The sequence below is a fragment of the Oncorhynchus nerka genome, linkage group LG27 (genome assembly GCF_034236695.1).
Source record: "Oncorhynchus nerka isolate Pitt River linkage group LG27, Oner_Uvic_2.0, whole genome shotgun sequence".
NCBI classification, from domain to species: Eukaryota; Metazoa; Chordata; class Actinopteri; order Salmoniformes; family Salmonidae; genus Oncorhynchus; species Oncorhynchus nerka.
Genome location: NC_088422.1, coordinates 4,930,150 through 4,945,983, shown reverse-complemented (window position 1 = coordinate 4,945,983; position 15,834 = coordinate 4,930,150). Strand labels below are relative to the sequence as shown.

The following is a 15,834-nucleotide window of genomic DNA, read 5'->3' as shown; positions in this document are numbered from 1 at the left end:
CGCTCCTCCGCTCTCTCCACTGGCTTCCAGTTGAAGCTCGCATCCGCTACAAGACCATGGTGCTTGCCACGGAGCTGTGAGGGGAACGGCACCTCAGTACCTCCAGGCTCTGATCAGGCCCTACACCCAAACAAGGGCACTGCGTTCATCCACCTCTGGCCTGCTCGCCTCCCTACCACTGAGGAAGTACAGTTCCCGCTCAGCCCAGTCAAAACTGTTCGCTGCTCTGGCCCCCCAATGGTGGAACAAACTCCCTCACGACGCCAGGACAGCGGAGTCAATCACCACCTTCCGGAGACACCTGAAACCCCACCTCTTTAAGGAATACCTAGGATAGGATAAAGTAATCCTTCTCACCCCCCTTAAAAGACCTAGATGCACTATTGTAAAGTGGCTGTTCCACTGGATGTCATAAGGTGAAAGCACCAATTTGTAAGTCGCTCTGGATAAGAGCGTCTGCTAAATGACTTAAATGTAAATGTAAATGTAGCTGGTTGTTATTGTCGACCAATCACAGCGGCGCTACAGACACAGAGGCTCAATGCGTAGCAGAGCGATTTCTAAATCAATGGTGAATTACAATTACGGAGTGAAGTTGGCTAAATGAGAAGGAGTAGGCTGTTGTTTTTATATGAATGGAGTTGTTGTAGACATTGGACAGGAAGTGCAGCAAAACAGCCTCAATTAGCCTTGTTACTTTAGCTACTGTAGCTAGGCTAACTTAGCTGGCTACTGTAGCTAGGCTAACTTAGATGGCTACGGTAGCTAGGCTAACTTAGATGGCTACGGTAGCTAGGCTAACTCAGCTAGGCTACTGTAGCTAGGCTAACTCAGCTAGGCTACTGTAGCTAGGCTAACTCAGCTAGGCTACTGTAGCTAGGCTAACTCAGCTAGGCTAACTTAGCTGGCAACTGTAGCTAGGCTAACTTAGCTGGCTACTGTAGCTAGGTTAACTTAGCTGGCTACTGTAGCTAGGCTAACTTAGCTGGTTACTGTAGCTAGGCTAACTTAGCTAGGCTAACTTAGCTGGCAACTGTAGCTAGGCTAACTTAGCTGGCAACTGTAGCTAGGCTAACCTAGCTGGCTACTGTAGCTAGGCTAACCTAGCTGGCTACTGCAGCTAGGCTAACTTAGCTGGCTACTGCAGCTAGGCTAACTTAGCTGGCTACTGCAGCTAGGCTAACTTAGCTGGCTACTGTAGCTAGGCGAACTTAGCTGACAACTGTAGCTAGGTTAACTTAGCTGGCAACTGTAGCTAGGCTAACTTAGCTGGCTACTGCAGCTAGGCTAACTTAGCTGGCAACTGTAGCTAGGCTAACTTAGCTAGGGTAACTCTTTACAACAATTTGATACAGTCAAGACAGACACTACCAGGTGGTATGATGGATAACCTTTGGCAGCAACACGTTCTCCCCCCCCCCTTCCCCTCTGTGCCACCCACACACTGTCACACACCCTGGCCCCTGCTCATCTCCCCCTCCTCTCTCTCTCCCTCCGTCACACACCCTGGCCCCTGCTCATCTCCCCCTACTCTCTCTCCCTCCGTCACACACACTGGCCCCTGCTCATCTCCCCCTACTCTCTCTCCCTCCGTCACACACCCTGGCCCCTGCTCATCTCCCCCTACTCTCTCTCCCTCCGTCACACACACTGGCCCCTGCTCATCTCCCCTACTCTCTCCCTCCGTCACACACCCTGGCCCCTGCTCATCTCCCCTACTCTCTCTCCCTCCGTCACACACCCTGGCCCCTGCTCATCTCCCCTCCTCTCTCTCTCTCCCTCCGTCACACACCCTGGCCCCTGCTCATCTCCCCCTCCTCTCTCTCTCCCTCTCCGTCACACACCCTGGCCCCTGCTCATCTCCCCCTCCTCTCTCTCTCCCTCCGTCACACACCCTGGCCCCTGCTCATCTCCTCCTCCTCTCTCTCTCCCTCCGTCACACATCTCCCCTCCTCTCTCTCTCCCTCCGTCACACACCCTGGCCCCTGCTCATCTCCTCCTCCTCTCTCTCTCCCTCCGTCACACACACTGGCCCCTGCTCATCTCCCCCTCCTCTCTCTCTCCCTCCGTCACACACCCTGGCCCCTGCTCATCTCTCCCTCCGTCACACACCCTGGCCCCTGCTCATCTCTCCCTCCGTCACACACACTGGCCCCTGCTCATCTCTCCCTCCGTCACACACCCTGGCCCCTGCTCATCTCTCCCTTGTCACACACCCTGGCCCCTGCTCATCTCTCCCTCCGTCACACACACACTGGCCCCTGCTCCTCTCTCCCAAACAACCTTGGCCTTATTTTTAGCTACAGTTGAAGTGGGAGGTTTACATACACCATAGCCAACTATATCTAGACTCCGTTTTCACAAACCCTGACATTTAATCCTAGTAAAAATTCCCTGTTTTAGGTCAGATAGGATCACCACTTTATTTTAAGAATGTGAAATGTCAGAATAATAGTAGAGAGAATGATTTATTTCAGCTTTCATCACATTCCCAGTGGGTCAGAAGTTTACATACACTCAATTAGTATTTGGTAGCATTGCCTATAAATTGTTTAACTGTTCCGGGTAGCCGTCCACAAGCTTCCCACAATAGGTTGGGTTAATTTTGGCCCATTCCTCCTGACAGAGCTGGTGTAACGGAGTCAGGTTTGTAGGCCTCCTCGCTCGCACACACTTTTTCAGTTCTGCCCACACATTTTCTATGGGATTGAGGTCGGGGCTTTGTGATGGCCACTCCAATACCTTGACTTTGTTGTCCTTAAGCCATTTTGCCACAACTTTGGAAGTATGCTTGAGGTCATTGTTCATTTGGAAGACCCATTTGCGACCAAGCTTTGATTAGGGGTGGGAGGACAGAGAAGAGCTGGGCTGCCCAGTCCTAGCTCTTCTCTGTCCTCCCACCCCTACGGGAGTACAGCTCCCTCTCAGCCCAGTCCAAGCTCTTCCCTATCCTGGCAACCCAATGGTTGAACCAGCTTCCACCTGAAGCTAGGACAGCACAGTCCCTGCCCATCTTCAAACAGTATCTTAAATAATCCTCGTCCACGGTATGGTTTTTAATACTGTGAGTACAATAAAAAAAAAAGTAAAAAGTAAATACCTTCAGTCAACTAGTGTAATACATTAGCAGACAATGTTCTTCATTTCACCTGTCATATAATTTTTCATTATGAAGTTTACTGGTAGTCTCCAGGCACATGGTGATTGTTAACAAGCGCATAACAACGAGAGACCAGAGCCTTGTGAGTCACCCACTGTGGTGCAGCATGCGCCAGATGATCTATTGTAGTTACAGTACGGAATTCACAACTAAATGTTTGCCAGCTAGACATCTTATAATTATAATAAGTCTAAAATGTGTTAAATGCTCTGCAGTTGTGCAATTAGTTTTCTAATTTAGTAGGCATCTAGCTAGTTAGCATGTAGCTAGTTAACATCTAGCTAGTTAGCTTCTTGTAAAAATCTAACCTTGCTGTCTAATATTTGTTTTGCTCGTGCATCAAACTGCGAGTAGCATTTTTTGAGTTACATGTATAATGTTATGAGCTGGAATGTCTGTCCTGCAAATAGTTTGTCAGAGACTGTCATTTGCTATGGGATTTTACATTACATTAGAATTGCTAATCTTCTAGATTACAGAGGTAGGGTTTGAAAATAGCGCCCCTAGTGTTCAGCGCCGATATTACCCAAACATCCAGGGATTGCACAAGGCCGTTAAATGAAGGTGTGACAATCTGGATAGCATTCAAACCTAACGTACAAGCAACATTTTTCTCCAATCCTATCGAAAACATAATGTTATTAAGTCATAAACAAGTTTTACTGCACGTGACGTTTCAAACGCATTATGTCATTACTAAATGTGTGATGTTATTCAAATTATTTAAATCATTTGTCTTCCTCAAAATTAAAGGGGATGATGAAGCAATATTTGCGAGAAGGAGGGGAATCTAATTTCATTGGTCCTCCGACTCACAGCTCAGAGACTTTTTAATTCAGGATAAATGGAGTTATCCCTGAGTTAGCCTGCCTGAGAACAGGCTAGTTCTGAAGGATTCATTGCCATTGGAAAACGTACCTACCTGGCTAAAAAGGTGAGTCACTTTCACTGTACCTCTTATCCAGAGTTGAACTCAATAGTCGATCAAAGTTAGCTTGCTAATTTTCTCCAACCACGTATGTAGTATAAGGGTTCTGGCCAACTCATTGTCATGTTTTATATATAGAGAATAGAAACAGACAGGCGAGGAGAGAAACCTACCTGTTGCAGGAGAGGAAGTGCTGGAACACGTCACATCTGGACAGGACCGGGTGACTAGTCATGTGATTCATCCACCATATCAACCCTTTCCTCCTTTTAGAGATGAAGTCCTCCTCAAACCGGCCCGTGGCCTGTTTCTCTGGGATGTGGGGCACCGAGATGACAGGGAACTTCTCCACCAGCCGGCCGTAGAGCCAGTCAAAGTGTTTATACCTCCTGTTGACCTGGGTCTGTGTGTGGGTGGGCGTCAGCTTGTAGGCAATGTAACTCTTCATCCCTTTGAACTTGGTCTGCTTGGTGGGGTCGTCAATGGTACAGGCGAACGGGTATGGGTTTTCCTGCCATTCTGGACCGTATTGTCCCGTTACAACACAGATCTTATCCCCATCTTTCACAAACCCAGCTGCCTCACCTAACACGAACGCTTCCCCTCCTGATTTCACAAATGTTGAAAACCTATTGAGGTTTCTACTGACCGTGGCAGAGCTCTTGGCTTGTTGAGCGTTGCCACTTCTGGACATAGAAGATGTTGACACGCTATATGTAGACGATCCATTACCATCAAAGTCCCCTTGGTGACTACCACCAACAACTACGGGTTCGTCAGCCACTGTCGAGGTGTCATCCCAGTCTTCATCCCAGTCTTCATCGCTGCCCTGGCTGGCTTGGTAACCGTGCTGCTGCTGCTGCGCTGGGGCAAGCGGCGAGGACGCTGTAATCCCAGACGATATTATTGATGTTTTGGACAAGTTTTCAATTTGATTTAATGTTTTATTCGAGGCTTCGCCGAAACCTCCGGTTGGAATATTGGCGTATCGGGATCCCCGGTAAGTATCCTCTGATGTGCTGTTATTATTAAACGTGGACGCGGTGTCGTTATTTAGGATCTCGACGTAGGACGCGGGGAAGAGACCTCTCTCGCCTTTGCTGTTGGATCCTTCTAGCCAGCCTTCAATGTCCTGTTCGCTGTACAAACTCACTATTTCATGTTCCTTTAACGATATCTCCCCTGTGTTTTCGGAATTGAACTCGTATAAAGCCCTCGCCTTGAGCGCCATAGTTCAACAAATTACTGTCTGGCGCCCCCGCAAAACAAATAACCAGCAAACTCTTATTAACGGGCTAGCCTATACAAACTACACTAGTTCTGAAGGCACACTCCCTCCTAAATGTCCCTTCTTATGCGATCTACCTCGCAATCCAGTTGTCTTTTGCTACTGTAATAAAAAAATAAAAATAATAAGTGCAATAAAAATCCCGTTACTTCGTCCGAGTCTTTGCCGTTTAAAGTTGAAGGGACTAGTTGCAGCGGTGGCCCCTGCCTTCTCTCATCACACACTCCCCTTTTCGCACTCAACAACCCTACGTAATTCAGTCTGAGTAATGGAGGGTGGTAAATGAGCCAGAATGAAGTCTAGGCAACCGTACCACCCTGTGGCTGTCGCCTACTATTGAACGTCTTGTCAGTCACCATCTCTGTGTGACGCCTGCGTGTTAATGAACGTCATAAGGTGTATATTTTATATTATTAATTAAATCTCAACCATAAATGTTAGGAATGTACAGTTTTTCCCGTGTAAAAAAAACCCGGAAGGGTATTTTCCTCATTGTAAAGTAATGGAGTTAGGCTAGGTTGCTAATGGTAACGTGTAAGAGATGGTTAACAACATTTTTAGATCCAATTTAAAAAAATAAAAAAATTATCAACAAAGGCTCAGATTAGTTCAGGTAATATATGTAAATATGTGATGTCACAATAAAATGTGTTTGTGTTAATGTTTGTACGAAAATAGCGATTAACAGTTCGCTAGCTTGATGTTAACCAAATGTAGTTTGGCCCCCAGTAATTTAGATTATGTAATTTTCTTGTTGTTGAAATTGACACTACAATATAGGCAATCATTTATACACAATTGCATTGCTTACCTCAGTAAACAGTTGCGGCTCCCGTCTGAAAAAGTAGGTTTACTGAGGTAAGCAATGCAATTGTGTATAAATGATTGCCTATACTGTAGAGTATGGGGGAGTATTCTGGAGGCCTGGACATGAGTTATATGTAATGTGAATGTGTAGATGTATGGTGACTCCAGATTTGGATTAAGGGACCAACGGGTTCTGCCTTGACAGGTACCAGGAATGGTGGGAGGGACAATCTGAAAGTATTTATCTTTGCACACAAGAGCAGCGTCCAGGCCTCCAGAATACTCCCTCTATCACCTGCTGTACGGACGGGAGCCGCAACTGTTTACTGAGGTAAGCCATGTGCAATTGTGTATAAATTATTGCCTATATTGTAGTGTGAAACATTTTGTAATTGTCTTTCTATTGCTGTTTTTTTTGTATAACATACTTTATTATCCCTGATACAAGTTGTCGAACAAGATCAGAATGCCTTCGAGGACCACCTTCAAGCAGGGACTGAGGAGGTTTTTGACCAGGTAAAAATGTTTACTGTTCATTTATTTTCTGGCCTTCAAAAGAGATATATATATATATATATATATGAGATGTATTTGTGATAACATAAAATATAATTGCATTTATTTCTATTGTCAATCAAGGTGAGACTGAACATGAACAAGGCGCAGGAGAAACAGAATGAGAACCACCGGAGGAGAATCAAGGGGACCAGGTGCTTTGAACATCTAATAACTTGGAAGAAGGACAAAAGGAAGGCGAAAACCTTGGTGCTCTTTCTCTCTTAGCTGGGGTCACCATCCATTAAGGTGAATATAAAAATCTCACATTATAACTATTTGCCTGTGGGCGGTATCGCCATGCTGTCAGCAGTACCAACACTGGCCCAGGGGTTATCTCCAAATAGTCCATCTCAAGGTCAAGTGCTGGGTCACGTTAAGTGACCGGAGGTCGGCAGGTAGCCTAGTGGTTAGAGTGTAGAGGCGGCAGGTAGTCTAGTGGTTAGAGTGTAGAGGAGGAAGGGTAGCCTAGTGGTTAGAGTGTAGAGGCAGCAGGTAGCCTAGTGGTTAGAGAGTAGAGGCGGCAGGGTAGCCTAGTGGTTAGAGTGTAGAGGTGGCAGGGTAGCCTAGTGGTTAGAGTGTAGAGGCGGCAGGTAGCCTAGTGGTTAGAGTGTAGAGGCGGCAGGTAGCCTAGTGGTTAGAGTGTAGAGGCGGCAGGTAGCCTAGTGGTTAGAGTGTAGAGGCGGCAGGTAGCCTAGTGGTTAGAGTGTAGAGGCGGCAGGGTAGCCTAGTGGTTAGAGTGTAGAGGCGGCAGGGTAGCCTAGTGGTTAGAGTGTTGAGGCGGCAGGGTAGCCTAGTGGTTAGAGTGTAGAGGTGGCGGGTAGCCTAGTGGTTAGAGTGTAGAGGTGGGAGGGTAGCCTAGTGGTTAGAGTGTAGAGGTGGGAGGGTAGCCTAGTGGTTAGAGTGTAGAGGTGGCAGGGTAGTCTAGTGGTTAGAGTGTAGAGGCAGCAGGTAGCCTAGTGGTTAGAGTGTAGAGGCAGCAGGTAGCCTAGTGGTTAGAGTGTAGAGGCAGCAGGTAGCCTAGTGGTCAGAGCGTTGGGACCGTAACCAAAAAGTTGCTGGATCGAATCCCTGAGTTGACAAGGTAAAAAATATGTCTTTCTGCCCCTTGAACAAGGCAATTAACCCACTGTTCCCCGGGAGGCTGTCATTAAAAACAAATCGTTTTAATAAAGGTTCAAACATTTTTTTTTAAGTAACTGCCATTTCCAGGTTGGTACTGTTAAGGTGTATGACTCCAGTGGTCATGACATCACCTTGGAGTTTCTCTCCCAACTCACCTCTCTTATCTTTTTTCAGGGACCATCCCTTACCTCCCTCATCAACCCCACTGACAGGTTTCCTTTCTTTTCTGTCCGCCATTATTGCATGTCTTATCAAACATTTTTCAAATGAAATCATTCAGTAACTGTATTTTTTTTTTTACCTGATAAACCTGTAACCTGTGTGTTTGTTTGTTTACGTCTCTGTCTCCTACCCTGGTTCCCTTTAACTCTGCTCCCGTTCTCCAGGACCTAGTGGTTCGGCTCAACACACAGACATGGATCCACCTGATGTCCTCCATTTCCTGTTCTCCAGGACCTAGTGGTTCTGCCCAACACCCAGACATGGATCCACCTGATGTCCTCCATTTCCTGTTCTCCAGGACCTAGGGGTTCTGCCCAACATCCAGACCCACCTGATGTCCTCCATTTCCTGTTCTCCAGGACCTAGTGGTTCTGCCCAACATCCAGACCCACCTGATGTCCTCCATTTCCTGTTCTCCAGGACCTAGGGTTTCTGCCCAACACCCAGACGTGGATCCACCCGATGTCCTCCATTATCAACCACCCACCAATTTTTCATTACATCAGCTACTGTTATTGTCATGTTGTCATTATCTGCTAAGAAAGAGCAAGACAACTATCATACTGGGCACATAATGTGTGATCCACAGATGAACTAAAAACACCTGCACTGCAAAGACTGACTGCCTGTTGAAAACCAAGTGAAAAGTCGAACCTCCCATCCACACAGCACCCACCTCCTCTCTATTCCACACACCAGAATTCAGTATCTCAGTCTATGATGCTATGTGAGCGTACAAACGAATCAAAGTAAATTGACACACATGTACCAACAACAACAAAAATATCAACGTTTATACATTTAAATCTAAAATATTTTCTCCATATTTTCTCCATATTACCGAGTGAAGGAATAAATTCCTTGTAAAATGGTAAATTCTGCCTTTTGTCATCCTTACTCACACCTACAGTCCCATACCTCTTTCACTTCACGGGGAGTTGAGTTGTAGACGGGTGTTGAGTTCCCTCTTCGTAGAGGCGTGCGTAACAGTCAAATCCAGATGAAATAAAGGTCTTCATGTGTATCAAATCTGTGGACGATCAAAGGGCTAAATCAATGACGAACAGCTGAAAGGTTTTCGTCATGATATGTGGTGTTTTCGGTTCCGTTCAGGCTGTACATAACAAAGTAACTGCACTAAATGAGATTTTTTTTTTTCATCTGCTAAGCTGTTTGCTCTATGCATAGACCCAACACCATCTTTTTGGTCTTTTGTGGTAGGCATAGTGTACCGCTAATGTTCTAAATTAGACCCAACACCGACTCTATCTTTTTGGTCTTTTGTGGCATAGTGTACCACTAATATTCTACATTGCGGAGCCTTTAAAAAAAATATATATATATATATATATTTTCCTGAGGCTGTGCAAGACCTTCGATAGGCTAGTAGACTATTCGGAAATAATCCTGGAGTTAATCATTATTATAGCCTAGATCTCTTTATATAATATGGACATATTGTTTTCTAAGACTAAACAAACAAGGGGTAGCATATGCTTTTTGCCCGTCTCAACAAGGGTTAGGCCTATATCTTCACATACCCCCTCAATTCGACCTCTGCTTTTAAACATAAGACATCTCCATAGAAATGTAAAGCCTAAGGATCGCATGGTGACAGTGATTATGTCTGGTAAACTGGGAACTCGAGGCAGGGAGGGGGGGACGGGACTTTTTGACATCAGTGATTTTCAGGTCAGAGAAAGATGCCAGAGTTTCTGAATTGGAGTAGGATGACCGGTCAAAACCAAAAATAATCCCAGTCTGAGCTCGTTTTTTCCCAAGTTCCAAGTTGTCTTGAACGCACTGAAGTCGGAAGTCAGAGTTTGCAGAGTTCCGAGGTATTTTGAATGCTCCACTAGATACCTACCTCTTATTTCTGAATAGGACTACATCCAACAAAGAAGCCCTTGTCTCCATTGACAGTCCATGTTAATTCATGGAGGTATTTTATGAGGCTAGGAAGACGTCAGGTGACTTTGTGAAAGGTATCAGTAGCTTCATGAGGCTTAATTCTGGCACTTATCACCCCCTATAGGTGTGTATTGATGTGAGAAATAGGCATATCTACACAGCGATGGTGACTGGCTGCGATATCAACTAGCCTAATAATTATTGTATTGAGGTGCCTATTTTAGCTAAATCGACAAATGAAATTGATTAGATTACTCTGGCAATCATTTAATTTTTGTTAACAAAATCATGTACATTTGTACAAACGTCACGTTTGAAAGGTGTTCATGGTAAGATCGTTCCTAATATATTTACAAGCAAACTGACACGTGACGTGTCTGTTTCACGTTGCATGACGTGTACGTGTCACGTGACATAAACGTGACGTGAACGCGTCGGCAAGTTTGATGCCTTGGAAAAAAAACTTGTCTCCATTGACAGTCCATGTTAATTCATGGCGGTATTTTATGGCGCTAGGAAGACGTTTAGGTGACTTTGTGAAAGGTATCAGTAGCTTCAAGAGGCTTAATTCTGGCACTTATCACCCCCTATAGGTGCAGCTAGGGAGATGGGCAACACCAATCAAACACTGGCTGCTTTAGTTGAGTGGTGTGATTTGATTGATTCTAGATGGTATCAGAATCCTACTGTATTTATAATAGTTTGTACATAACCTTTTTTTTATCAGAATGTAACATGAATGTAAACAATGTAAACAATCCGTAACAATGTAACATATTTAAAAAAATAGTTTTTATTTAACCTTCATTTAGCTGGGCAAGTCAGTTAAGAACAAATTCTTATTTACAATGACGGTCTACTTGTAAAGCTCCCCCAGGCCAAACCCTCCCCAAAACCGGATGACGTTGGGCCAATTGTGCGCCGCCCTATGGGACTCCCGATCACGGCCGGTTGTGATACAGCCCGGGATCGAACCAGGGTATGTAGTGACACCTCTAGCACTGCGATGCAGTGCCTTAGACCGATAACATCTGATAACAATATTTATTGTTCTATCACATTTTTAAGTCTCTTCTTTCAACAGTGAACAATTTCTAAACAATCTCATAAAATTTCTACTGTAAAAACAACATTGTCACTGATGCTGAAAGCCTCATGCTTAGCATTCCCATTTATGTCATAGATATCATATGTTTTCAATGACTGGAGAGGAACTTCCCTCTGTCCATTTACTAAATTAAATGTACACTTCATATTTGTTCAAATTAAACGCATATTGTTTTAATTGAGGTGAGAGGAGCTGGAGTAACATTTCAAAGCGAGGAGGAAAAAACGTATTTTAAGAAAATAAGATTTTTAAATATATCATTACAGCTGTTATATAATTCAATAACGTTAGCACCAACAGCTTTTTATAGCAAAGTAGCGTCAGATAGAAATGTAACAATAACAATGTTTAGAGAAATATTTGACAATTTAACTTCACACGATGAATTAATCAATCACTCATGTTAGTGGTACTGTAACAGCTGATCTGACCTCATCTTTACCTGATCAATACAGTAATAATCAATAATCAATCATCAACAGTCAATAATTAATAGTCAATAATCAAGAGTCAATAATCAACAGTCAGTAATCAAGAGTCAATAATCAATAGTCAACAGTCAATAATCAATCATCAACAGCAAACAATCAATAGTCATTAATCAACAGTCAATAATCGATAGTCAATAATCAATAGTCAACAGTCAATAATCAACAGTCAATAATCAATAGTCAACAGTCAATAATCGATAGTCAATAATCAATAATCAACAGTCAATAATCAACAGTCAATAATCAATAGTCAACAGTCAATAATCGATAGTCAATAATCAATAATCAACAGTCAATAATCAACAGTCAATAATCAATAGTCAATAATCGATAGTCAATAATCAATAGTCAATAATCGATAGTCAATAATCAACAGTCAATAATCAAGAGTCAATAATCAACAGTCAATAATCAATAGTCAATAATCGATAGTCAATAATCAACAGTCAATAATCAACAGTCAATAATCGATAGTCAATAATCAACAGTCAATAATCAATAGGGGTCCTCCTCACTGTGTTGTATCCTAACAGGTGTTCTCTGTTTGGATTCCACCACCAGTATCCCATCATGACATAGCAGAGCCCTCAGACCCCCCGCCTGCTGTAGTTTCTCAGGCAGTGGGTCCTGGCGGGTGAAGCTTCGGGTAACAAACCCATGTTCATCCATTCTGGCTCCATGCTGAGCCTTGATCAAGAGCCATCCTTCAAACACCTGAATCATGATATCCTCAGGTCTGAACTGGGACACGTCCAGAAGCACCTGGTAAACAGGCTCAGTCCGCTGGGGTTTGGTTGTGGTAGTACTGTCGCAGACCCCTTCTAGCTTCACTACCTCAGGGTCGGGCATCACTACCTCAGGGTCGGGCCTCACTACCTCAGGGTCGGGCCTCACTACCTCAGGGTCGGGCCTCACTACCTCAGGGTCGGGGAAGGCAGGCCCGGGCAGGGCGAACAGGTCATGGTCCTCCACACAGTCATCCAAGTTCCTTCCTTGGAACAGGGCCTGGTGGCGGACTGGGCTGTTCACCCAGTGGGTTATACACAGTCCCTCCATGGTTCTGCCTTCCTCCCAATCCATGTCCCAGAAAGCCTCTTGTGTTGCTGCTGTGTGGCAGAGAGGAGTGAGCTTCACAGTCGCAAAAATCAAATCAAGGAAAGAAAAGAAACTGTCTCTTTCAAACCGAGGTGCATGAACAACTGAGCAAACGGAATGAGAAGATATCCAGCCAGTCAATAGTCATTCAGAAATACTTTTCTATTGTTAAACCCCAGTGCTAATCAGTCAGAAATACTTTTTTTCTTTTATCGCCATGGCAAAGCAGAGGATTGCGATTGGCGGGTCTGTGATCGTGTCGCTTGCAGTCTCTCAGTCTGAAAACCTCTTGTATATTGCTGTGGCACCGAGTCACCGAGTTTGGCAGTCGGTCAGATGAAATCAAGACAGGCCATGGCCTATATTTAGGACAGCGTGTGATAGGTGCTCTGGCAGAGGAGTGAGCCTGACGGACAGTTAGCTGAAATCATGGCAAACTATGTCTATATTAAGGACAGCATGTTATTCTGGTGGGTGGTGGTTCTGGGGGTGGTGGTTTCTAGGGGGTGGGCCTCTCAAGTCCTAATAGCGGTGGAAAGGGATCAGACCTGGGTTCAAATTTCTATTTAAAATGTTTCAAATACTTTTCATTTGCTTTAGTCTGCCTGGAGTACCAGATGGGTTTGCACTTTTGCAGCTATTTTCTTTTGGTTCCATTGACCAGGCAAGATCAATCAAGCCCAGATAAAATATTAATTTCAAATACTTTTTGAACCCAGGTCTGGATATAAGAATGCTGTTTTTAGAGCTGGTAGATATGCAGCAGAAGCTAAGATTGCATATTTTATTTAACCTTTATTTAACCAGACAAGTCAGTTAAGAACAAATGATTATTTACAATGACGGTCTAGGAACAGTGGGTTAACTGGTCTAGGAACAGTGGGGTTAACTGGTCTAGGAACAGTGGGTTAACTGGTCTAGGAACAGTGGGGTTAACTGGTCTAGGAACAGTGGGGTTAACTGGTCTAGGAACAGTGGGTTAACTGGTCTAGGAACAGTGGGTTAACTGGTCTAGGAACAGTGGGGTTAACTGGTCTAGTGGGTTAACTGGTCTAGGAACAGTGGGGTTAACTGGTCTAGGAACAGTGGGGTTAACTGGTCTAGGAACAGTGGGTTAACTGGTCTAGGAACAGTGGGGTTAACTGGTCTAGGAACAGTGGGGTTAACTGGTCTAGGAACAGTGGGGTTAACTGGTCTAGGAACAGTGGGTTTAACTGGTCTAGGAACAGTGGGGTTAACTGGTCTAGGAACAGTGGGTTAACTGGTCTAGGAACAGTGGGGTTAACTGGTCTAGGAACAGTGGGTTAACTGGTCTAGTGGGTTAACTGGTCTAGGAACAGTGGGGTTAACTGGTCTAGGAACAGTGGGGTTAACTGGTCTAGGAACAGTGGGGTTAACTGGTCTAGGAACAGTGGGTTAACTGGTCTAGGAACAGTGGGGTTAACTGGTCTAGGAACAGTGGGGTTAACTGGTCTAGGAACAGTGGGTTAACTGGTCTAGGAACAGTGGGGTTAACTGGTCTAGGAACAGTGGGGTTAACTGGTCTAGGAACAGTGGGTTAACTGGTCTAGGAACAGTGGGGTTAACTGGTCTAGGAACAGTGGGTTAACTGGTCTAGTGGGTTAACTGGTCTAGGAACAGTGGGTTAACTGGTCTAGGAACAGTGGGGTTAACTGGTCTAGGAACAGTGGGGTTAACTGGTCTAGGAACAGTGGGTTAACTGGTCTAGGAACAGTGGGTTAACTGGTCTAGGAACAGTGGGTTAACTGGTCTAGGAACAGTGGGTTAACTGGTCTAGGAACAGTGGGTTAACTGGTCTAGGAACAGTGGGTTAAACTGCGTTGTTCAGGTGCCCAGTTTGGGGATTCGATCTTGCAACCTTTCGGTTACTTGGCCAACGAGCTAATGTCTCATATGTTTCCTTACACACTTAATATAATAATAAAATGACCATGGAACTGTTCTGAGAGATATGATGGGGATATACACTATGTATACCAATTATTAGGAACACCTTCCTAATGCCTAATGTGAGTTTTTAAAGCATTTGTTGAACTCACAGCATATTATTGTTTTGCCAAATCAAATATTTTTTGGGTGAAGAATGTACTTGTTTATGTTAATGGAAGCAGCAACATGAGTGTAGATAGTCCTATAAAAACCATCTCTCTGGTGCCATTTTAGTTAGAGTTCAACTTTAGGTCATTCACACCTTTGGCCCGGACCATTCTGATTGGTTGCCAAGGGTGGTTACTAGGGGGTGGAGTTTTAAGAGTCCTCTGGAAAGTCCCTCGGTCAATTCAATTAAAATACATTTACTGGCGTAGAAAACATGTTTACGTTGCCAAAGCAAATGGAATAAATAATAAATAAAAGTGAAATAAACAATCAGAAATTAACAGTAAACATGAAAGAAAAAGAGACATTTCAAATGTTAGATTATGGCTATGTACAGTGTTGCAACAATGAGCAAATAGTTTAAGTACAAAAGGGAAAATAAATCTACATAAATATAGGTTGTATTTACAATGATGTGTGTTCTTCACTGGTTGCCCTTTTCTTGTGGCAAAAGATCACAAATCTTGCTGCTGTGATGGCACACTGGTATTTCACCTAGTAGATATGGGAGTTTATCAAGATTGGATTTGTTTTCAAATTCTTTGTGGATCTGTGTAATCTGAGGGAAATATGTGTCTCTAATATGGTTATACAGTTGGCAGGAGGTTAGGAAGTGCAGCTCAGTTACCGTGTAACAACTATCTTGTGCCTATTCATTTTGAGGGTGTCACACCCTGACCATAGTTTGCTTTGTATGTTTCTATGTTTTGTTTGGTCAGGGTGTGATCTGAGTGGGCATTCTATGTTGTGTGTCTAGTTTGTCTGTTTCTGTGTTTGGCCTGATATGGTTCTCAATCAGAGGCAGGTGTTAGTCATTGTCTCTGATTGGGAACCATATTTAGGTAGCCTGTTTGGTGTTGGGTTTTGTGGGTGATTGTCTCCTGTGTCAGTGCCACACAGGACTGGTTTTGGGGTCACACTGTTTTTGTAGTTTATTCATGTAGAGTTTTCTTATTAAAAACAAACATTAATTTGAACCACGCTGCATTTTGGTCCTCCTCTCCTTCGACGGAAGAATCCCGTGAG

The 15,834-nt window shown here is 44.2% G+C and overlaps 2 protein-coding genes and 1 long non-coding RNA gene across 6 annotated transcripts in view; 1 reads left to right on the top strand and 2 right to left on the bottom strand.

Moving 5' to 3' along the window:
• LOC115127449 (sorting nexin-18-like) overlaps window positions 1-5,607 on the bottom strand; it is a 31,586-nt gene extending 25,979 nt beyond the window's left edge. Inside the window, exon 1 of the mRNA XM_065011335.1 lies at window positions 4,262-5,607. Within this exon, the coding sequence (XP_064867407.1) occupies window positions 4,262-5,319 (1,058 nt within the window). The 5' untranslated portion in view covers window positions 5,320-5,607. The remainder of the gene's footprint in view (window positions 1-4,261) is intronic.
• LOC115127450 (uncharacterized) lies at window positions 3,961-8,961 on the top strand. 4 transcript variants are annotated; one of them, XR_010461411.1, is made up of 6 exons: window positions 5,002-5,088; window positions 6,389-6,514; window positions 6,632-6,699; window positions 6,823-6,987; window positions 8,038-8,075; window positions 8,250-8,961. It is a non-coding gene; the product is annotated as an uncharacterized LOC115127450 (long non-coding RNA). The 4 variants fall into 4 exon arrangements; XR_010461412.1 differs by lacking the exon at window positions 5,002-5,088 and adding an exon at window positions 3,961-4,094 and having other exon boundaries at window positions 8,038-8,961; XR_010461410.1 differs by having other exon boundaries at window positions 8,038-8,961.
• Window positions 8,962-12,077: 3,116 nt separating this feature from the next.
• hspb3 (heat shock protein, alpha-crystallin-related, b3) lies at window positions 12,078-13,081 on the bottom strand. The gene has a single exon (XM_029657072.2). It carries the CDS (start codon window positions 12,673-12,675, stop codon window positions 12,091-12,093), a length of 585 nt encoding a protein of 194 aa, XP_029512932.2. The 5' UTR covers window positions 12,676-13,081; the 3' UTR covers window positions 12,078-12,090.
• Between the last annotated feature and the right edge of the window lie 2,753 nt (window positions 13,082-15,834).

Excerpts from the sequence above, each read along its gene's own strand:
- hspb3 (XM_029657072.2), bottom strand. The coding sequence starts at position 12,675 with ATGGATTGGGAGGAAGGCAGAACCATGGAGGGACTGTGTATAACCCAC.